The 23,570-nt window shown below is 37.2% G+C and overlaps 2 protein-coding genes across 2 annotated transcripts in view; one reads left to right on the forward strand and one right to left on the reverse strand.

The window, feature by feature from the left end:
• Positions 1 to 10,014: 10,014 nt before the first annotated feature.
• Positions 10,015 to 23,570, reverse strand: part of LOC134327120 (uncharacterized) — a 28,455-nt gene continuing 14,899 nt past the window's right edge. Inside the window, exons 4-5 of the mRNA XM_063009195.1 lie at positions 22,951 to 23,031; positions 10,015 to 10,893 (exon numbers count right to left, since the gene is read on the reverse strand). Of these exons, the coding sequence (XP_062865265.1) occupies positions 10,184 to 10,893; positions 22,951 to 23,031 (791 nt within the window). The 3' untranslated portion in view covers positions 10,015 to 10,183. The remainder of the gene's footprint in view (positions 10,894 to 22,950; positions 23,032 to 23,570) is intronic.
• On the forward strand, positions 15,140 to 22,165 carry LOC134326686 (uncharacterized). Its single transcript, XM_063008870.1, has 6 exons — positions 15,140 to 15,228; positions 17,836 to 17,929; positions 18,979 to 19,930; positions 20,287 to 20,454; positions 20,621 to 20,716; positions 21,110 to 22,165. The coding sequence occupies exons 2-4, from the start codon at positions 17,922 to 17,924 to the stop codon at positions 20,413 to 20,415; spliced, it is 1,089 nt and encodes a 362-aa protein (XP_062864940.1). The 5' UTR covers positions 15,140 to 15,228; positions 17,836 to 17,921; the 3' UTR covers positions 20,416 to 20,454; positions 20,621 to 20,716; positions 21,110 to 22,165.

Genomic DNA, 23,570 nt, shown 5'->3' on the forward strand with positions numbered 1-23,570 from the left:
TAATTCAATATTTGTTAAAAAATATTATATAAGCTCTATTTTTTTTAATGCAGTAAAATCTGTGCTTTAGTCATTTTAAACATATGTTTAACTGATAATGTGCAAACTTACATTCATGCTGGAGATTGTGTAAAGTTGTTCAGACTTCTGCATAAGTACATGACCTGTCCCACTGCAGCTGCCTAGTTTGCCTATGCTTAGATTCAGCTAAGGTTACAGTCTTTAATTTACATCAGGTGCATCAAAGACTAAATATCAGCTACATGTACACTAATACAGTGGTGTTCCATTTTTGGAAATTTTAATATCTGGATATGCCTTCATATCAGGTTTTGCAGTCTTGTTTTACAATAAGATTAGCATTACAGAGGATTAAGTGTACAGTAGATTGTTGGGTAAAATTGATGGGTTTTTTTTTTTATTATACACGTGCATTATCAGGACCAAGCCACAGGAAAAATGAAAACAAATGGCTGTAAATAACATTATTTATGTATAATAATGTTTAAAATAATTATTTTAAGTGATATTCTAGCAGAAGTAAATTTGCATGTTATGTTTCGAAGTTTAATCAAGTGGTCAAATTGTCATTTCTTTCTGTTTAACTAAAGCACTATGAGGTAATACACAGGTTTAAGGTTATTGAGCAGTACAAATAAAGAAATAACTACAAGAAAAGTGCTAAACAATTGAAAATACCCATTTATATCATCAGTGCAGTAATTAAGGAGTTGAAAGCAACTGGACGTGAAGAATCTGCCTCATTTCCAAAAAAAGTTTTAAAGCAATAAAATAATCTGTGCTTTGTTAATACTCTTAAACATTTATTTAACTGACAGGAATACAAATAAATTATCTTATTGTGTTTTGTAAATAAAAACAAATGTGGAAATTATTGCAACACAATTAAAAATTTTGATATAGAGACAAAATAAGAGTGAAAAACTCCAAATGACAACATTCCCTAATAATCAACTAGCCCATTACCACAAAAATTATTTACAATATGTGTTATTGTAATCAACATTTAGAACAAAACAATATTTTAGAGCCACTGGACACGGTACTGGACTAGTAATCAACACTCAAATACTCACATTATATTTGCACCATGGGTTACTGACACTATGTTATATACATGCTCATAGTTTGGTGTTCCTGTCATGTTCCATCACTGAAATCTGGCCTTTTTATTTCATCACATTTAATGACTGAAATTTGTTGCATTTGGAAGCATCTGATCTCAGCTTTGGAAAGTGGTAGAAACTTAAAAGTCGCACCACTGTCTACAGTGTGATGTAAAGAACATGTGGTGTGAATATCAGAGAGATCTGGAAGGGTCAAGAAAAATCACCCAAAAACCTTTTTTTGTGGTAAAGATCCTGATCTGCTTTGATCTTTTTAATATTTTCACCATGGCTTACTGACCCTATAATACAGACATGACCAGAGTTTGGTGTTCTTGTCAGGTTCCATCACTGAGATCTGGCCTTTTAATTTCTTTACATTTAATGACTGGAATTTGTTGCATTTGGAAGCATCAGATCTCAGCTTTGGAAAGTGGTAGAAACATAAAAATGGCACCAGTGTCTACAGTTTGATGTAAAGAACATGTGGTGTGAATATCAGAGAGATCTGGAAGGGTCAAGAAAAATCACCCAAAAAACACAAAGGGGTACGTACCACTTACCATTTTTACTGGTGAAGATCCTGATCTGCTTTGATCTTCTTAATATTGTTACAATAGGTTACTGACCCTAAGATATATACATGGTCAGAGTTTGGTGTTCCTGTCATGTTCCATCACTGAGATCTGGAAGCCTCAAGAAAAATCACCCAAAAAACACAAAGGGGTACGTATCACTTACCATTTTTTGTGGTAAAGATCCTGACCTGCTCTGATCTTCTTAATATTTGCACCAATGGTTACTGACACTATGTTATATACATGCTCATAGTTTGGTGTTCCTGTCATGTTCCATTACTGAGATCTGGCCTTTTAATTTCTTTACATTTTATCACCCAAAAAACACAAAGGGGTATGTATCACTTACCATTTTTTTTTGAAAAAATCCTGATCTGCTCTGTTCTTCTTAATATTTTCACAATGCGTTACTGGCACTATGATAAAGACATGACCAGAGTTTGGTGTTCCTGTCATGTTCCATCACTGAAATATGGCCTTTTTATTTCATCACATTTAATGACTGAAATTTGTTGCATTTGGAAGCATCAGATCTCAGCTTTGGAAAGTGGTAGAAACATAAAAATGGCACCACTGTCTACAGTGTGATGCAAAGAACATGTGGTGTGAATATCAGAGAGATCTGGAAGGGTCAAGAAAAATCACCCAAAAACCTTTTTTTGTGGTAAAGATCCTGATCTGCTTTGATCTTTTTAATATTTTCACCATGGCTTACTGACCCTATAATACAGACATGACCAGAGTTTGGTGTTCTTGTCAGGTTCCATCACTGAGATCTGGCCTTTTAATTTCTTTACATTTAATGACTGGAATTTGTTGCATTTGGAAGCATCAGATCTCAGCTTTGGAAAGTAGTAGAAACATAAAAATGGCACCACTGTCTACAGTTTGATGTAAGGAACATGTGGTGTGAATATCAGAGACAACTGGAAGGGTCAAGAAAAATCACCCAAAAAACACAATACTTTTTTGGGTGTTGCTTACCACTTACCATTTTTTGTGGTAAAAATCCTGATCTGCTTTGATCTTCTTAATATTGTTAAAATAGGTTACTGACTCTAAGATATATACATGGTCAGAGTTTGGTGTTCCTGTCATGTTCCATCACTGAGATGTGGCCTTTTCATTTCATACCATTTAATGACTGAAATTTGTTGCATTTGGAAGCATCAGATGTCAGCTTTGGAAAGTGGTAGAAACTTAAACATGGTACCACTGTCTACAGTGTGATGTAAAGAACATGTGGTGTGAATATCAGAGAAATCTGGAAGGGTCAAGAAAAATCACACAAAAAACACAAAGGGGTACGTACCACTTACCATTTTTACTGGTGAAGATCCTGATCTGCTTTGATCTTCTTAATATTGTTACAATAGGTTACTGACCCTAAGATATATACATGGTCAGAGTTTGGTGTTCCTGTCATGTTCCATCACTGAGATCTGGCCTTTTTATTTCATCCCATTTAATGACTGGAATTTGTTGCATTTGGAAGCATCAGATCTCAGCTTTGGAAAGTTGTAGAAAAATGGCACCACTGTCTAAAGTGTGATGTAACCAACGCGTGGTGTGAATATCAGAGAGATCTGGAAGGGTCAAGAAAAATCACAAAAAACCACTTACCATTTTTTGTGGTAAAAATCCTGACCTGCTCTGATCTTCTTAATATTTTCACCATGGGTTAGTGTTACTATGACAGACATGGCCAGAATTTTATTTTATCCCATTCAATGGCTAGGTTTTGTGTTCAATAAAATATCAAATCTCAGATTTAGAACATGATAGAAACATAAAAAGAGCACAACTGTGTCTATCTCGATCTCAGTCATGTATGGTGCACATATAATTAATATTAGAAGAAGTCAATAATTTTGCACTAATAAACACAAAGCATTTTTAGAGAAAAAATTGATGATCTTTATTTTAGTACTATGAGCTACAGAGATGAAGATGTACAGCTGTAAAGTTGTAAAGTTTATGTAAAGATTTATCATTATGTAAATTTTTTTCAAAAATCATTCTACCATGTTTGAGAGTGAAGATCTAGACCACAAAATTTCTCATTAACCTGAATATTTATTTACATTGTAATTACAAATAAGGCCTAGATTTAAGCTATAGATTTGGATTAAAAATTACAAACGCTACTACAGTGTCTACAAATTGATCTCAGTAACATGTGGTGTGAATAAAGGGGAGTTCAGAAAATTTCAGTAAATTGGCCTAAAAGTACAAAGACGTTACCAACTTGGGGTGAAAATACTGACCTGCTCTGATTCTCTTCATATTCCTTCCATGGGTTACTGATACTAAAATAAAGACAGTAGCAGAGTTTGTTTGTCCTGTCATGTTTGATCACTGAGATCTTTTATTTTATACCATTTGGGCTTTGTTAAATAAAAAATCTGATCTTAGCTTTGGAACATGATAGAAGCATAAAAAGGGCAGCACTGTCTACATCTCGATCTCAGTCATTCAAGCAGATATAATTAATATCAGAAAAGGTCAATAATTTTGCCCTAATAAACACAGAGAATATTTTTGACCCCCTCTGATTTTCATATTAACACTATGAGTTACAGAGATGAAGATGACAGTTGAGGAAAGTTTTGTCATCCTACCATGTTGGAGAGTGGAGATCTAGACACCACAAAATGTCTCAATAATCTGAATATTTATTTACTTTACAAATGAGGCCTTTGTCTCTAAAAACTAAACTCTGCTCCTTTCTTTATTTTAGTATCAGTAACCTATGGTAAGAATATAAAGAAGATCAGAGCAGGTCAGCATTTTCACACCAAAAAGGCATACCCCTTTGTACTTTTTTAAGGCAATTTCCTGACATCAATGACATTCGAAAAGAACAACGTCTTTCCAGTTTTGTGGACAGGGCATTGTTCCTTTTTAGGGTGACACTGACCCCAGATAATAAAGTGAGGTCCATAAAAAAATGACATGCCAGGTTTGTTGTGAAAGAACTTGACTGTCTTGCTTAGATGTCCTACCTCAACCACATCTGGCACATTTCCAATGAATTGAGACATGAAATGTGACCGATTTTTAGGTATTTATTACACCCCACCTTCCTTGTTTCTTTTTTACAATAAGGAGTAGGCCATTAAAAAATCCATGCATAAATTATAGAAGATTATTTTACATTGTATATAATTTGGGCTATACATCACGGTAATGAGAAAAAATAATGTAAAATGTAAATAACTATTTACAAGACATGAAACCTAAGCATATCTTGCTGTCACACATCCTGCCACCAGGAGGCTCTAAGCACGCAAATAGATTTTGTGTGTGTGTGTGTGTGTGTGTGTGTGTGTGTGTGTGTGTGTGTGTGTCTGCCTCTTCAGATGATGAGTATGCTAATAATAATGGCAAAACTAAAGAATAAAATAAGATATACAAGGGATATATAAAAACTAATACAAGTATCATAAAATGTATAAAGTGTAATACAAATATCATTTACAAAAATCATAAAAAATGAGCTGGCCATCAACCAGTTCACAATTACCCAATTCTCTAAAACTGCTCTTTATGTGATGCCAAAATGACTCAAGACTGGTATGTATCTAAAAATGCTTAGCCAATTTCCTAAACTGAAACCCACTAAAAATGTATTAATGATTTAGTACTTGCAATTTAAAAACAAGAGAAGCAGTAAATTATTTGTCCTGTAATTTGTGGTATTGGTTCCCCTCAGTTTATTGTTTAAGCATATTTGCAAGTACAGAGTTACTCCCAAACTGTATATTGTGCATTGCCAATTTATGGCATGTATCAAAAGTTAGCAGTAAAATAGTTCATCAGTCACAAAAATTCTACAGTGAGATCATCAGCAAGATTATCAACAAGTCCATTATCAACTCCAGGCAATAAATCCATAACTGTATGGGGAGTATGTTTTGTCCATGTGTGGGTATTGAAATCTCCATAAAGGTTTGTTTTGCATAAGCAACAAGCAAACATACAAGTCACACGTTCATGAGTTTCACATGTTGCCCAATGTGTCGAAAATAGTCTTTCACTAAGAAGTTGATTGCGGTCACAAAAAATATCCTTCTGTGTCAATCGCTGAGCGGTATTGGCTTTGTGTAGATGGGTCAGTAGAGCTTTCCATGTCTTGCACGTGCATAAACAATTCTCAGATGTACAGGGGTAAGCATGACCCCACGCATAATGCTGGTCACCTTCTTGAACATGAACCGTCACAGTCTTTACATTTCCACATGCAGGGATAACTAAAAGGACATGGAATAGAGAAGAGAAATTACCTTTGACTTACAGAGTAGACTACAAAAGCTTTAAATTTACATTTAGTTTACACAATAAACATTTTCATAAATATTCATAAATTCCCTTACAATGTTAACAGAACTTACCACAAGCAATGACCACTGACGGGATCTTTCAAACAGGGTGCACTCTTTCCTTAAAGTAAATAGAGAAAACATTTGTAATGTCTGTGCAAAAAAACAGAGGTACAAGCGCCATATTCAAATGAAAAATTAGGCACTAATTGCGTTGCTACAACTGTTTAACAAACTTTACAAGCTCCACAACTTTGGAATAATCTTCCTGCCTCTGTTCGGGATTCAGACACAGTCTCAATGTTCAAGTCCAGATTGAAAACATATTTATTTACTCAGGCCTTTAATTAGTCTTTCCAAACTAGGGGTGTGTGGCTCCGGTCCTTGGGGTCTGGACAGTATGGTGCTCTCACGTTTGCCATCAAATCTGACAAACGTGAGAGCACCATACTGTCCAGACCCCCAGGACCGGAGCCACACACCCCTAGTTTCGAAAGACTAATTAAAAGCCTGAGTAAATAAATGTGTTGGCTTCTGGCTGCACCTGATCTCTGAGCCCTGGGACCAGAGCTGCCCACCCTGACTATAGACAAAGGTGCAGAGCTTGGGGGTTCTAGGTCATAGAAACTTGTGGTGATCAGGGATGTTGGGTTGCTGTCGTTCTGCCTCTCTTGTCCGATCACTTAGGTAAAAACTTAGGTAAAAACTCAGGAAACCTGTTAATCTGCTGTGCCAACAATGCTGCTTCTGCTAGATTTGATGGAAACCTGGCGTGTTTGCACCAAAGAAAATGTCAAGAACTCACTGCAGATTTTATCACAAACTGGACTGAATAATGAAGAACTCCAATTATTTTTTTCCTAGTTATAACACGGCAAACGTTCTGTAGCTAACCATAATGGTGCCACTATCAACAACCATCTAACTAACTTTACGAGGCTTCTCACAGACTGTCATGGATAAGATTAGCTCGGAAACATTTAGATAGGAAATGCATAGAAATTTCTGTAATGTAGCTGTAACGATGCTTTACGAAACTCACATCAATTCAACCCAAAAATTAGTAAAATGGTTGATTTTAAAATAGGGTCAGAGTCAGCAGCAAATATACTTAAACTATTTCTTTTCTTACCAATATAAGTTTGGCTCTATCTCCCAACAGCTGACGAAAGTAACCTACAGGTTCGGGTAGGTCAGGGCAAGTCTGGACAGGTCCCTCTTCTTCTCTTTCTTTGTTTTTTTGAATGGTAAAAATGAGTGTTCAGATGTGTTAATGCCACATACTGTGTTTTAACTTTACTGACAGATTTATGTGTGAATTTTTACAGAATGAGCATGTGTAAGTGTTGCTCAAGCTAAAAAAAAAAACTTCTGAGAATGGTCTATAAAACATCATCTGGTCAGTGGAGATCTATGGGGGTCCTATTTGTTTGATGAATGGGGTACTGGGGTGACAAAGTGTAAAGAGCAACAGATTGGCTACAGTCAGTAATTATATACCCACAAATAAACTAGGGTGACAAAATGTACAGAGCAACAGATTGGCTACAGTCAGTAACTGTATACTTCCAAATGTATCAAATAGGTGTGCCTAATAAAGTGATTGGTGAGTGTATCAATACAAGACTGTTTTGGAACTATTCAATGAAACAACATGGTTTTGTCAATTGTACCTCATTTTACAAAGCAGATGTCATGCATATGTGGCAACAGTAATCATAGCTGTACTTAAGGGCTAAAAAAAAAACCTAACCTCTAACTTTTTTTAATGACAATGAATCCTGTATCTAGTAATGTTCGCATCCGATCATCAAATCATTTTTAATTAGGAACAAAATATAATTACCCCCACAAATACGTATTAGCCATATTAATGCACATCTAGCCCTGATTCTTATAAAAAAAAACTTCAACTTGCATTCAGCTTGCATTTTTGTTAAACAGATAATACCACAGGCATCACTGGTAATTGTATCTATAGATTATAAAACTTCTTGAATTTCCTCCATGGGGATCAATAAAGGAATCTTATCTTGTAAAAATACATATTGTTTAAAATGTGTTAAATGTAACTTTTTGCTTATTATTAATTGGCTACTGATTGATTGATTTAAAGAGGACCATATCATGATAGAGTACATTACATTAGATTTTTTGAATTTATACAAGTTTGCTGTTGTTTTTAGACAATGTATGGCTTGTGTATAACTGATTGATGCCTATATGTCTAATTCCAAAAGCATGCATCCATATTATTGTGTTTTCTTACCTTTAAATGTTCATGTTCAAGGGCCGCTCAGGTGGCACAGCAGTAAAAACACACGCTGGAACCAGAGCTGGGATCTCGAATACATCGTATCGAATCTCAGCTCTGCCTACCGTCTAAGGCTGAGCAGCCACATGAACAACGATTGGCCAGAAAGCATGACACAATCGGGCAATTGGACGCACTAAAAGTGAAAAAAGGGGGAGAAAATGCCATAGAAAATGGTTATGTTCAAATAATGATGATAATGCCAAAAACTCCAAAAAAAAATGAAGGTGAGTAGAAAGTGTACATTTACATCTCCTACCTTTAATTCCTGAGGTGCAAACCGTCACTTTTATCACAAAACCCCATATACTGTATATCTGATCATATTGATCTGGAGTTATTCATGTCGAAGTAAAGAGGGTCTCCAAAGGTTTCTCAAACTTTAACAGTAGGGAAGAACAAACTACATGTGGGTCAGATTTTTTCCAGGATTACTGGGTGCAATGCAATGCATTGGCCAATAGCACCACTGGGGATTTGAAAACTGGTTAGTGGGATAATGTAATTTACCACAAGCATAATGTTACATTAATGTTACAGTAATGTTGCAACAGTGGGGTAAAATGAAAAGAAAACCACTTTTGTCACTTTTTAGTCATTCTTTATGTTGTAATTGTAGTTTACAAGTATATTTATTAATTAATCATTTTTTGGTCTTACTGGAAACTTTTCTTGATAGGGGTCAGATAGAGTAAAAAATATGCAAACAGACTAGGGCCACAGAATCTTTTGTAATAAAACCAATAAAATATAATAAATCTTCTTGATTACTAACAATTACACTTCATTTTTATTTGAGTGACTATCTTTATTATCTATTTTTGTTGTGTAAACTAAGATTTCACTCACCCGTTTATAATCCTAATGGGAAGATTATTATGCTTTTTTAAATTAAACATACACACTTCCCTCTGAACTCACCAGCACGCCTGAAATCTTCTGCATTCTCGGTCTAAGTTTCGTTTCTTTGAAGCCGCCATGGTTATCCGAAAACTCAGGAACATTAATGTAGGTGTAACGTTAATGTTTTGAGTTGGGGAAAAGATGATGGGGAGAGTTTCAGATTTGTTTATGCGAAAGCGACACAGAGTTCAAACAGTTCAGTTTTTTTATATATATATTTTCTTTATGCATTTTCTCCCATTTCTCTCTTTTTTTTTAGTGCGTCCAATTTCCTATTTTTGCGTCATGCTTCCTCTCCATCAATGCTGATCCCTGCACTGATTGAGGAGAACGAAGCTAACCCACGCACCCTCCGACACGTGAGGAGCATGCCGTATGCATCTTATCACCTACACTTCGATGAGTGCAGTGCAGCTCAGCATTGTGTACAGACACACCCTGACAGAACTCTTTTCTCATCTCTGTGCAGGTGCCATCAATCAGCCAGCAGAGGTTGTAATTGCAATTGTCATGAAAGAGACCCCATCCGGCTTAGTCCCGCCCATCTGAACAAAAGGCCAATCGTTGTTCATGTGGCTGGTTCATGTGTTTTTACCGCTGCGCCACCTGAGCAACCCAAGCTGTTTTTTAAACCTGCTTAATAGCGGGACGCAGTTTGGACATCCCTGCTTTATAGGATGTTTGCTGTCATGAAGAATTTGGATGAAGGTCATTTTATCATGTTAAATTTTAGCTATGCTAACAACAAAGCAATATAATTCTAGTACACATAACAAAGAATAGCTTTTATTTATAAAACTGCAGTTTTTCCAATTAAAGACATACATTTATTATTATTATTTAAACACCAGCTAAATTTACAAACACTTTTTAAACGAGGCCACTTTTTCCCCTCTCATGACCCTGCCCACAATTTCATTTCCACAGCATTGTAATGTTTTAGTCTTCAGGCTTTTCCTCCTCTGGCTCAGCGGGTTTAATTTCATCATCTTCCTCCTCAGATGATGTGCTACTGTCATCCGTCGGCGGTTCCTCCTTTTTCACTTGCCCCATCATTACGGTGCCCTCCATGCTGGTGAAGTCATTTGAAGAATCGTCCTCCTTGTCGTCTTTACCCGTTTCCAGCCTGTCCTGTTCATCGTCATGTGTCATTCCTCTTTCCATCTCATTCTCATCCTCCTTTTGCTTTCGAGATGGACGCAGACGTTCCAGGATGGCTGTGGCTCGGGCTGTCCGAAAACTTTGGGCTATGCTTCTTTGTAGTACGTTAAAGGAGCGTTGTTCAGGGTGCCAAGAGAACCATTTATACACAAAGAAGGCTAACAATAACAAGACTACGACTATAAAGAACACCAGGACCCGCCACACAGCAGTATTTGGGGAGGCTGTTGTAGGGCTTTCGGTATTTGCACTGTTTTTAGTGTGGTCTGGGGATTCAGGTTTAACAGTGGACCTATGATTTGTGGTCAAACTACTAATGGCAATGGATGTTGTAGTTATGCTTTGCACAGTTGTTTTAGTTGCACTGGTTGTTAGGACTTCAGTAGTGTTTTGGTGACCAGTGGTGTTTGCAGCTTCTAGCCGGACAGGAGTGAATGTGAGCGTACAGAGTCCACTCAGAAATACAAACATCTGGGTCTTCATGATGTCTGAACAGAAACACAAGACAGGAATATCAGTTAGTCCATTTTTGTGTCAGTGGGAATTTGAGCATATGTGAGGTCAGGCACTGATGTTGCAAGAGTCTAAATCATAAAGGTGATAAGTTCAGTTAAGATCAGGGCTTTGGGCGGGCCACTTGAGTTTTTTCACACCTAACCCGTCAAACCATGTATTATGGATCTTACTGTGCACAGGATCACCGTCATGCCTGAACATAAAAGGAGCTTTTGCAACAGATTTGAAAGCTTTTCACTTATTTATTAATTCATGCATTTGTTCATGTCTTGTCCGTTTTACCACAACTTGTTATGGTCAGGGTCGTGCTGGGTCAGATTCAGTAGCCAAAAGGCAAAAAACACCCCGATCAGGTCACAGTCCATCACAGGGCATACACACTCACACTTAGGGCAATTTTAAATAGCTCCACTTGGCTTGACTGCATGCTTTGTTAGCCCCCTTTCATGCTGGACCCCCACAGGACCACAACAGAGTTGGAATTATTTGGGTGGTGGATCATTCTCAGTACTGCATTGACACTAACATGGTGGTGGTGTGTTAGTGTGTGTTGTGCTGGTATGATTGGATCAGACACAGCAGCGCTAATGGAGTTTTTAAACACCTCACTGTCACTGCTGGACTGAGAATAGTCCACCAACCAAAAATCCTCTGACCACTGATGAAGGTCTAGAAGATGACCGATTCAAACAGCAGCAACAGATGAGCGATCATCTCTGACTTTACATCTACAAGGTGGACCAACCAGGTAGGAGTGTCTAATAGAGTGGATAGTGAGTGGACATGGTATTTGAAAACTCCAGCAGCACTGCTGTGTTTGATCCACTCATACCAGCACAACACACACTAACACACCACCACCATGTCAGTGTCACTGCAGTGCTGAGAATGACCCACCACCCAAATAATACCTACTCTGTGGTGGTCCTGACCATTGAAGAACAGGGTGAAAGCAGGCTAAAAAGGTATGTAGAGAAATAGCTGGACTACAGTTAATAATTGTAGAACTACAAAGTGCTTCTATATGGTAAGTGGCTGTTAATGTGTATGTTATGGCTGATCAGTGTAAGTTCATTTATGTTTCATTGTCCATGGTTTAGGTCCCTGCATGGTGATGACATATCAGAGCTTCCAGACGGCATGTGGTATTTTAATGTAACTATTATTACTCTTGTTTCCAAGAGGTAAGAATCAAGCATGAGTTACATTGGTTAAAATGCAACTGAGCAGGTTCTTAATTTCACACATTGGAGGGTGCGCGGAAGATGGTTAGTAATGTCGAGAGCGGAGGTGGTGATGGGTGACGTGAAATGATGTGTCCTTCTGCTTTGATGCTTTTGTGTTGCCAACAGCAACAGGAAATCAACCTTTCTGCAGCATGCAGAAGTGACAAGACAGAGGCCAGAGGCATTGTACTTTAACATCACTCTTATTTTTAGTAATACAACCTGGTCTATTGGTACCTATTAATAACTTATGTACATTTAAAAAGAAATCTGGGGATATTAATATACGTTATTAATATGATAATATTCTAATATACTATTTTAAATTTTGTTTTATTTCTTTTGCCAAGTTACATTTGGGTATCAAGGTGACAAGTTCTTCTCTGATGGCCTCGAATTTGTGCCCCATGGGCTTTGTGGGGTGTCTCAAGTTTTGAACGTGCCAACATCTTATTAAACTGTTGGCATTGGGATAGTGTATAACAGCATAAACCTCTGGAAAACTGAAATACATTACTGATGTCTCATTAGTAGGGCCCTCCTAAATGATAAAATAAATGGAAGCTACAATACACAGTGTAATCTACCTTAATAGTTGAATGTAAACCTAGAACATCCAGCGACGGTGCTAGGCTTCATGTTAATGAAAATACTCATCCGTGATTTGACACATACCCCCTCTGCATTCACAGAATTGGTTGGGAGTTTTTTTACATTCTGTTCTATTTCTTTTGCCAAGTTACATTTGTGTATCAAGGTGACAAATTCTTCTCTGATGGCCTCGAATTTGTGGATCATTCTCAGCACTGCAGTGACACTGACATGGTGCTGGTGTGTTAGTGTGTGTTGTGCTGGTATGAGTGGATCAGTCACAACAGCGCTAATGGAGTTTTTAAACACCTCACTGTCACTGCTGGACTGAGAATAGTCCACCAACCAAAAATATCCAGCCAACAGCGCCCCATGGGCAGCGTCCTATGACCGCTGATGAAGGTCTGGAAGATGACCAACTCAAACAGCAGAAATAGATGAGAGATCGTCTCTGACTTTACATCTACAAGGTGGACCAACTAGGTAGGAGTGTCTAATAGAGTGGACAGTGAGTGGACAAGGTATTTAAAAACTCCAGCAGCGCTGCTGTGTCTGATCCACTCATACCAGCACAACACACACTAACACACCACCACCATGTCAGTGTCACTGCAGAGCTGACAACCATCTAAACTATTCTATTATAGAATGAGTCTGTAATGTAATAAAACGTAGAGAAGGTGAAGGGGTGTGCAGACTTTCCGACTTGACTGTATACTGACTAATGTAGTTTTTTTTTTATTAATAAAAAATTAAACCTCAAATGTAAATGTGAAGTAGATATATGCACTGTAACGTTATTAAGTAGCAGAAACACTCCACTCCCTACTGTATATGAACATATGTATGACAAGTTCTGTTTTCATGCATGTGTGATCCAAAAGGTTCTGCAAACCTTCAAAGGAAGCTGTGCGGTAGAGGTTTTTTTCTTGCCCTATGCATGCATACCACCAGGATAGACCACAAAAAGGAAAAGAAGTAGTTTGACTTTGCAGCTGCATGCCTGCAAAACATTGCTTTGCAAAGCAATAGTCAAAAACATGTGATGTTGTTTGTACAAAAATGTAAAAGATGTCATTATAATTCTACTTTTTTGATACTTGTATTTAAATTCTTGTAAGGTTTAGTGTCTTATACTAAGCATATACTAATATACTGATTACTAAAGCACCTCACCATGCAATTCAATCGGGTTTGTGGATATAAAATAAGTTCTATTGAGCCACCTGGCTTTCAAACAACATATTGTATCTTAAATGATGTGTGAGGTATTTGACTAACATAGGACTAACATAAGTTAACACTTGGAGGACGATATACAGAAACAGTGTTTTGTGGATAGATTAGACAAAACTTTGTAGAAAAAAGGCCATATATACCAACATAAAACATCATACCTACACTGTAAACCCGAACAGTAAAAGTTGGATAAATTAATTGTGTTGTAATAACTCAAAAAAAATAAAAGCGTTAATTTGCCTCAAATTTTCTGTGTAGTCTGTACTAATTTGACATTTTAAGTTTACAGTACTCGACTGCTTTAATTTATTTTTGTCATTGCACTTAAACAATTTAACAGTATTTCCGACGCAGTGACGTCAGTGACGTCCGTACGCGCTCCTTCTTCACCAAACTTGTGGACGCATCCTCCATGTTTTCTGCTCGTTTCTGATTAGATTAAGTGGAGAAAAGTGTGAACAACTTGGTTATATTTTCAAGTTATGCAAAGTGAGATGTTTTTTCTCTGAAATTCGCCGTGGGATTGCTTGTGAAGACGTTGGAGGTGAAACGCGCAGTGGCATGCAGCAAATTTCTGAAGCTGAAAACTTCCTCCAAGTGCTGACCGCAGTGATCTTGGTGTTCTTTTTGGGCGCGCTAATTTGGTAAGTTATCTGTTTGTTTACTCGTGTATTTTCTCTATTATTTATATTTAGCGATTTTATTTTATTAACTTAATCAGGTTGTCTTGTGGCATCAGCTTTGCACATTCAAAAGTTTTCTGGTACCGTTAACTTAATCCGTTAGCTAATTGAATTGTAATGACCCTAAAATGGCGGGCTGTCTCGCAGGTGTAATCGGCGTGAGTGGGCATGAGATGGTGGTTTAATGTAGGCTTGTATTTTTTGTGAAAAACATCACTGTCATAGTTCAGTGTCCCATACGTATGCTTGACAACCTTCCACAGTATAACGTTGAGTGTTAATGGAAAACAAAGCTTTTCTCACGTTATTTTGCTCTAAACCTGACAAAGTAGCCGTGGCTTTGTGTTTTTTTACGTGTCGCTGCGATTTTCATTATGTGTAGAAGTGAAATCATTAGTCTGTTTTAAATAGTTTGGCGAAGTCAAGTCAATTTGTAATACAAGGTCAAGTGGTTCACATATATTTTTTCTGATGTTTTTGGAATTATTGCAGCCTAACTAACTTTTCCATCTTTCTCTCTTCAGGCTAAAACTGGTGCATCATGCTGATGTATGGAATTTTCAGTCTGGTATGTTCATAAACAATTAATTTAATCTATTTTTTTCTTTACTAAAATCTGAATCAATACTGAATGCACATCACAACACACACAAATCAATGGCTTGGAAGTGCAAACTTTGTGCCGCTCTTTTTAATAAAAGGGCACAGGTGCTTGAACACTATCGTTTGCATCATGGTAATGTTTCCTTGGTCAGTCCATTGCCATGTCTCTATGATGACTGTGTCTGCACATTTCAGTCAGTAAATGCTTTGAAAATTCACCTAACACGGGTACATACTCAAACAGTTGTGCATAGTGGAAATCAGATGGGATGTATATCATTTATCTGTCCTTTGTGTGGATTCAAGCAGCCATTTAATGATAAAACTTTACTCAGTCATTTAAGGACACATTTAAAACAACACGAGATGGTGGATTGTCCATTTAAAAATTGTTACTATCGTACTAATGTGTATTCCTCCTTCAATACACACAAAAGTAGGAATCATCCAGAAAGTGATGTCTTGGATTTTAAGAATGAAATTGTCTTGACAGAATCTGACAGCACCCCAATTCATAGTCAGATTGAATCTGATAAATCTGTTTCCTCTCAGAATTCATGTGAGCTGGATACTCCTGACCGTAATCCTCTTGAATCCAGAAATGACATTGGTGAATTGCAAGCTCAACTAAGAAACAACTTGGCTTCTTTGTTCTTGAAAATGCACAGTGTTCTTCATGTATCAGCAACAGCTATACAGGACATAGTTGACAATTTGGTACAGATATTCTCACTGTCCAAACCTCTTGTGAGAGACTCTGTCATCATGGTTTTGCGAGAGCATGATCAGTCTTTCAGTGACGTTCTTCTTAATGAATTAGTGGAAGCTATCATGAAGAGTAATGTCTTTGTCAGTGCTACTGAGGAAGGTGCAGAGCTGTCCACTGCTAAGCGAAGGAAAACATTTGTGAGACGTAACTACCCTCTGGTAATGCCAGAGCAATGTACTGTAGATTCCAGTGGCCACACAGCAGTGTATGTTCCAATACTACAGATGCTTCAAACAATGTTTAAAAATACAGATCTTCTTGATAAAATTCAAGAAAGGAAGCCATCACCACCTGGAATGTACTTGTCTCATGAAGATGGGACATATTTCAAAGAAAATCAGTTATTGTCTGCAGTAGGAGAGCTGAAATTATCACTGCTTTTGTATGTGGATGACTTAGAACTAGCAAATCCTTTAGGCACAGCTAGAAAGATCTACAAGCTTTGTGCAGTCTATTGGTTGCTTGCCAATATACCCAGTGAGTATAGATCCAGCCTACATGTCATACAGCTAGCTCTGCTATGCAAAGTATCTGATGTGCAGAAGTGTGGTTATGAAAATATTCTGTCACCTTTATTAAAAGACTTGCACACTCTTGAGCAGGATGGCATTTTCATTGAAACTCTTGGTCAGTGTGTCAGGGGCACTGTTTTGTGTGTGGCAGCTGACAATCTGGCTGCTCATGGTCTTGCAGGCTTTGTGCAGTCTTTCAGAGGACACTATGTTTGCAGATTCTGTTGCTGTACTTCAGACCAAATACAGGCCACTGAAGTTTCTGAAGGAGAGTTTAGTATGAGAAGAAAGGCCTGCCATGATCTTCATGTGCAAAATGTTGAACAAGGAGAAAATATAACCCATTTTGGTGTTCGAGGTGAGTGTGCTCTCAGCAAGGCATTGCAGCATTTTCACCCCATTACTGGGTTCCCGCCTGACATACTGCATGATCTGTTTGAAGGTATTGTGCCTGTTGAGTTGGCCTTGTGCATTCATGAAATGATTCGACGAAAGTATTTCACTCTTGACTATGTAAACACAAAAATTCGCACATTTCCATATCAGCACTCTGACAAGCTTGATAAACCACAACAAATCCCGAAGAATTTTGCAGCCAAATTTAGCATTGGTGGGAATGGACATGAAAATTGTACTTTGCTGAGGTTATTACCACTTATGGTAGGAAGTAAAGTTCCTGAAGGAGATGAAGCATGGGGTGTATTGATGGACCTTAAAGAAATTGTGCAGCTAGTGATGTCTACGTCTTTCACAGAGGAATCCATTCAGTACATGCAGACTAAAATATCTGACCACAGACAGGGACTTAAAGCAGTGTTCCCAGAGTTTAAGCTCCGACCCAAGCATCATTATGTTGAACACTACCCAGAACTAACCAGAAAAGTGTTTTGGTCCTCTGGTTCACCTATGGACCATGAGGTTCGAGGGAAAACAGGTTTTTTAAAAGGGTGATACATGACACACACAATTTTAAGAACGTCTTGAAAACTCTTGCAACCAGGTATCAGTACATGATGGCGTATCACCTCAATGCACCATTATATTTCAGACCCCATACTCAAAGCTCAAGTGTCACCTCTGTCCAAGTTTCTTCTCTGCCTCAGGTGGCAAAAGACTTCATAGAGACCAAGACAGATAGCCAAAACATATACAGTACATCAAAAGTCTCTATAAATGGCACAGAATATGCAAATGGAATGTTTGTTTCTGCAGGGCAGGCTGGAGGACTTCCAAAATTCAGCAGGATTGATCAAATACTGCTTGTGAACAACTCTGTTTTCTTTCTTTGCAGAAACTACGAGTGCTGGTACAGTGAGCATTTACGATCTTTTGACCTGATATCAGACAACTTCTCTGTGCATCAGCCTTCAGAACTCAATGACACAGTAAGTCTCACAGCATACACTATCGATGGACATTTGCTGTTAACGCAGAAAAGATTTATTTTGATCAGAGACTTGGATAATTAAACTGCACAAATGTAGACTTATGGGCTGCATTCACATTACCAGGCTGAAGTGACATTTCTGCCATAATGTGACATATTACATTTATTTCAGTGCTGTGTGGATATGCAAATCTGATAGGGCACACTTTTGTGAGATCAGATACGTATCTGATTTGTGCCCATGTGACTTGAATGAGAATTGGATTTCATGTGACTTTGTCTGTACACATGAACTTAGTGCTGTGAAGCACTGCCAGTACAGTAGTAGCTGCAAAAACAACAAAAGTGCATAAGTGGGTTGTCTTCTTGACCTGATCATGTATAGCTCATGAGTTCATGTTTTTTGTCCTCACAAGCAAAATGCACATTAGTGCTATAATGTTAGTAGCTTATTTTTTTAGTATAGTAGCTTATTGCTTGCTCCCCTCCTAAGCAAATGCTCATTGATGGATTAATAGATTCTCTCTTCTACAATAACAAAGCCACACCCCGCCCTCTAAAAACGTTTTTAACTTTATATGAAACAAAAACTTGACATGCCACGTATATAGCCGTAAATGTGCTGACGTGGCAATAAATCCTTTTTAACAATAGGAAATGGCAAGTCAAAACGTGTTTTATCCCCATATGAAATGACTATCTTCATGCCCAGAATCTGTAGATGAGCTAAATTCATGCATTAGTAGGACATGCGTCCATTGCATTTTGCTCAGAAGGACAACAAGCAGCCCATCAGCTGTACACGATCAGGTCAAGGTTGTTATGGTGACGTGCATAAACGAATCAATGTGCTGTTTCAGGTTACCGATTTGTTCACATTACAGATACAGGTCACTTACATTCATGAGTGTGTCAAAAAATGGAATTAAACAGTAAGGCTTGTAATGTGAATGTAGCCTTTCAGTCTCTTGAACAGTATGGAGAAAATACATGTTCCCGCAAATTATGATCAGCTCATTAATGCATTCTTTCTTTTCTTAACAATAGGACAAGTCAAAACTTCATATTTCATCTACATATATCCACAGAGGTTGTGAGGAAGATGACGTTATCTTCACGTCCAGAATCTGTAGATAAGCTAAAAAGAATGATAAAAGAAAGGTTTAAAGTAGACTTTGACTTTAGCCTTTTATACCAAGATCCAGACTTTGACGGCCAGCTATGTTCCCTTGTAGACATTGAGGAACTTCCACAAAAGGCTGTACTAAAAGTTGTACAACCTGAGAGTGATGCGAGTTCAGTAGCAACAGATGACACAATAATATTGTCCCATGCCATGACTCCAGACAGGGCTGAGGGATGGCCTCAGGTTTTTCCAGTGCCCACATTTTCTTATGAGGTAGAATTCATACTTGAGGAGGGAAATGTTACATATGAGAGAACAGGGAAGACTGTCAAGTTATCTAGGGGACAAAAGCATGACATCCTTGAGACCCTTGCAGGCAAAATGCATAGCTTCAAAGCATACCCCAATGATAAGGAAGTGTCAATGGTAGCAGAAGCTCTTGTCATAAAGCATCCTTGTCTAAAAGAGCCAGGATCTCGGACAGGATGGTACGGTTGGAAAAATAGTCTCAAGTTTAAAATGGGCAACTATCGCAGTAAGTTGAGTCGGGCTGGATTTTATGAGGTAGCAGTAAATTCTGGGAAGAGGAGTAGAAACAATCAAGACAAACAAGCTCCTCACACGAACATCAAAAGACCCAAGAGGGCAGAAGCAAATTTCCTCCCTAATTTCCCAAGAGGGGAAGATACCAGAAGCCTTGAACAACTGAGACTGCAAATTTTAGAGGAAGCTAAAAAGAGTGACAAAAATCTTGTCCTGATTGCCAAGTTAATGCAGACCACCTTTGCCCTGCGACGTAAAGAGGTGATTAGTGAAGACCTACCTGTTGGTGATGTGCTGGAACGCTGGCCTGCCCTTAAAATAGAGTCCCAGGTAAAAATATTTTCCTTACTAAGCTTATTTAAGCAAATGTATTACAGCAGATAATAGCAGTCAGCTGTTCACGGGGACTGGTTCCAGGATCCCTACAGGTACCAATATCTGTGGATAGCGAGGGCTGACTGTGCCATTTAATTTTTTTGTGTGACTGTTTCAGTGATCACTTGGTCAAATGTTCTCAGATTTACATCATATCAGTTTGGGTAGTGTAAGGAATCTGAATGTTTTCCACCAAATCTGACTGTCAAGGTTCAAAATGTTTTGTTTCATGGTATGTAATTTTTCTTCTGCAGGGCCACATCTGCTATGCACATACCTTCTTTCTTAAAAATTCATTTGTATTTGTGCAGATCTGTGCAGAGTTTCACAGAATTACAAACATCAACCTGAAGAACCAGTTCTATGCTGTGTTGGACCAACATGCCCCCCGTCTTCTGAGTTTATTTAGGATAAAAGCAGGTCGCACAGGGAAAGTGTAGAAAGTTCTGGATCAGCTCTTCAGGATATATGATCTCCAGGTTGGTTGGTTGCACTTCCTGATGCCTGATAAATATACTACAGTGGATTTTGGATTATCTTTTGTTGAAACTGATTTATAAAGACATGGTAGACAGACCGCATAACATTGTGTTGTTGTGCTGAGTATCATTTACAGCAGGTAAAGAATATCTTCTCACTCTAAAGGAACAGGTTGACATTCAAGTCAGACGTGCTGCTGTCCTCCGTGCTCTTCCAGCCTATCTGCATGAGGATGACTCCAGCTTTCTGAAGACATGGAATGTAAGTAAGCATGCTGTTTTGCTAACTGTAGAGTAAAATTTATCTTTTTTTGTTTTAGTTGCAATGTTTCAGTTATTATTATTGAAGGTTATTATTGAAACTGTTTAGGGAGGTGTTCATTTAACTGTATGTTTTGTTTTGTGCTTTGCTAAGAAATTAATTCAAGGTACATTCATGGTTATAATTAGGCATAAACATTACATTTTCACTGTTACAGAAAATGTATTAACTGATGAATGCATTAAATATTTATTATAAACTTGAAAATATGGGGTTTATTGCAAGGTGCCAGAATTTGAGTTAATATGTGTTTTGATATGTAACTTATGCATTTTTCTATAGCAGCATTTGGTAATTTGAAGTAAAACATAAGTTCTCTGTTTTTGTATTCAGGTGACACAGTCTGATGAACCAGACATCGATGACATACCAGTTGGAATCCTCTCAATCAGTGCCAGTTCAACAGATTCTACGTTCTTCTGCCCTGAGCGGATTGCGGTTGTGCTGGAGGCTAACAAAATTATCGAATTCCACACATTGGCGGATGCATTTGTCATGCTTTTTGCACTTATATATGCTCTGCATCTAAGTTACCCAAAAGAGTTGGCCAACACGTTTGACTTCACTCAGAAAGTCTTGATGGGTCTGGAGGATGGGAAGTTGAGGCCCAGAGTGTTGAGTCTTAAAAATGACCTTTTCAGGGTGGATTAAATCTTAGTGTATGAAAATGTACAAAGTTACTCATTGTTAATTTGCACTTTTGGCACTTTGAATGTGTCATTGTTGAAGTGGAGTGATGGTCATTTGTGCTATATAGACACTTTGTCGTTACACATTATTTACTGTGATAAAAAAAAAACTTAAGTTGTAAAAGTGACATTGGCAGTGAAGGAAATCTTAATATATGAAAAGTTTAAAAAGTAAACACTTAATTTGCATGTGCACTTGTTATAAAGCGATGAATAGAGTAAAAAATCTTACATGTGCTTTAAAAAATGTATATGTTAAACTGTAAATGTTAAATGTATATGTTAAATTGGTGTTTTTGCACTGTATAGATGCAGTACACAGTATGACCAACACTTTGCACTACTTGTTTTGCAGTTTTTTTTTTTTTATCTACGTGGTCATTATGTTAATCGGAAAGACCATCATGTCTGCTGTGGTCATTCATTGTGCATATGGCAATATAATTTGTTTGTTTAGCATCAATATGTTGCCTTTGTAAGGGAGAAGCAAACCAGTTCTTAGTGTTTAAAGTGCTAATAATCATAATACTGTGACAGGATTTTATTTATATTGTCCACTTCTAGAATTGATAATTCTGTTTTCTCAGGCCATTTTCTCAAGGCTGTTGTTTCTGAAGAATGTATTTCCAAACCGTTTTTTACAGTTGATGTTTGGTTAATGTTTTTATGGTAACTTAATAAAAGTTAAGTTACATTTAAACTGTCAACATTGTTTTTTTTTACTGAAATTAAATACTTTTAGTAAGAGTAATAAAAATGTTTAGATTATTTATACTTTATTTTATTGAGTACTGTAAACCCAAAATGCGTAGTTAAAGCTACTTAATTAATGATGTTTCTTTAACTTACAAAATTTAGTTATGGTCACTAAAAATTGCATAGTTAAAGCTACCTAATTTTTGATGTTTCTTTAACTTACAAAATTGAGTTAGGGTCACTTAAAATTGCATAGTTAAAGCTACTTAATTAATGATGTTTTTTCAACTTACAAAACTGAGTTAGGGTGACTTAAAATTGAGTAGTTAAAGCTACTTAATAAAAAATGTTTATTTAACGTACAAAGTTGAGTTCATGCCAATTAATTTTTTTTATGTAATCAGTTTCAAAAAAATTTTTGAGTTAAATGAACTTATTGGGTTTTACAGTGTAGTGTAAAATATGGCAATGGAACATCATGGTAAAAATGCTGATATAGAATTATACCAGCGTTATTGTTGATTTGGTTTTATATACAGAATACTGATTCATAAAAACAAACTCTTCAACCAGGCTTTTGTATGGTAAAATATATATTTTTTTATAACTAAAGCTTTCAAACAACACTATCCAGCTATTTTACACACTATTTCAGATACAGTGTGAAAATCAAATATGTTAAATATGTTAAAAAAAGTAGTCAGTCGTACCCATGGAGCTGATTGGTAAAAGGGGCAGGAATATAGTGTCCTGATCAGTATCAGTCCTGATAAATTCTGTTATACTTACTCGTTTTGAAGTAATCCTGATAGTGTGCGCTAGATGAAGAACCCTGAATCAGCCACAGCACATGTAAAGGTGTTGTTAGCTCTGAAAGAGTAACATGAAAAAATGAGGTGCAAGCGGAAACTACAGCTCTGCTATGAAAGAAGACTTATAGAACACAGGTGTTCCTGTTTCAAGCAAGTTTCACATTGCAGTGGGCTTAGAGGATGTTGGGTGGGTGGAGGGATTCTACTAAATATCATCACAAACACTCTCAAGAAACACAAGCTGAAACCTTTAAAATACCTCTTTAAGTTTTGTGAAAATCCATGGGTAGCTCTCACACATGCACTGAATTTAATAAAAAGTACATCCCAGAATAAGAAGCAATCTGCAAGAAACAGGGAGTGCAAAAATTAAACAAAATTCTAGCTGGCTGCAAGTACCAAAAAAGTACCAAAAATGTTTGCAGGCTGCCAAATGACAAATTTTTTGCCAAAATTTTGAATGTGCCAACATCTTAAACTGTCGGCATTGGGGTAGTGTATAACAGCACAAACCTCTGGAAAACTGAAATACATTACTGATGTCTCATTAGTAGGGTCCTCCTAAATGATAGAATAAATGGAAGCTACAATACACAG

Source organism: Trichomycterus rosablanca, chromosome 14 (genome assembly GCF_030014385.1).
Source record: "Trichomycterus rosablanca isolate fTriRos1 chromosome 14, fTriRos1.hap1, whole genome shotgun sequence".
In the NCBI taxonomy this organism is placed as follows: Eukaryota; Metazoa; Chordata; class Actinopteri; order Siluriformes; family Trichomycteridae; genus Trichomycterus; species Trichomycterus rosablanca.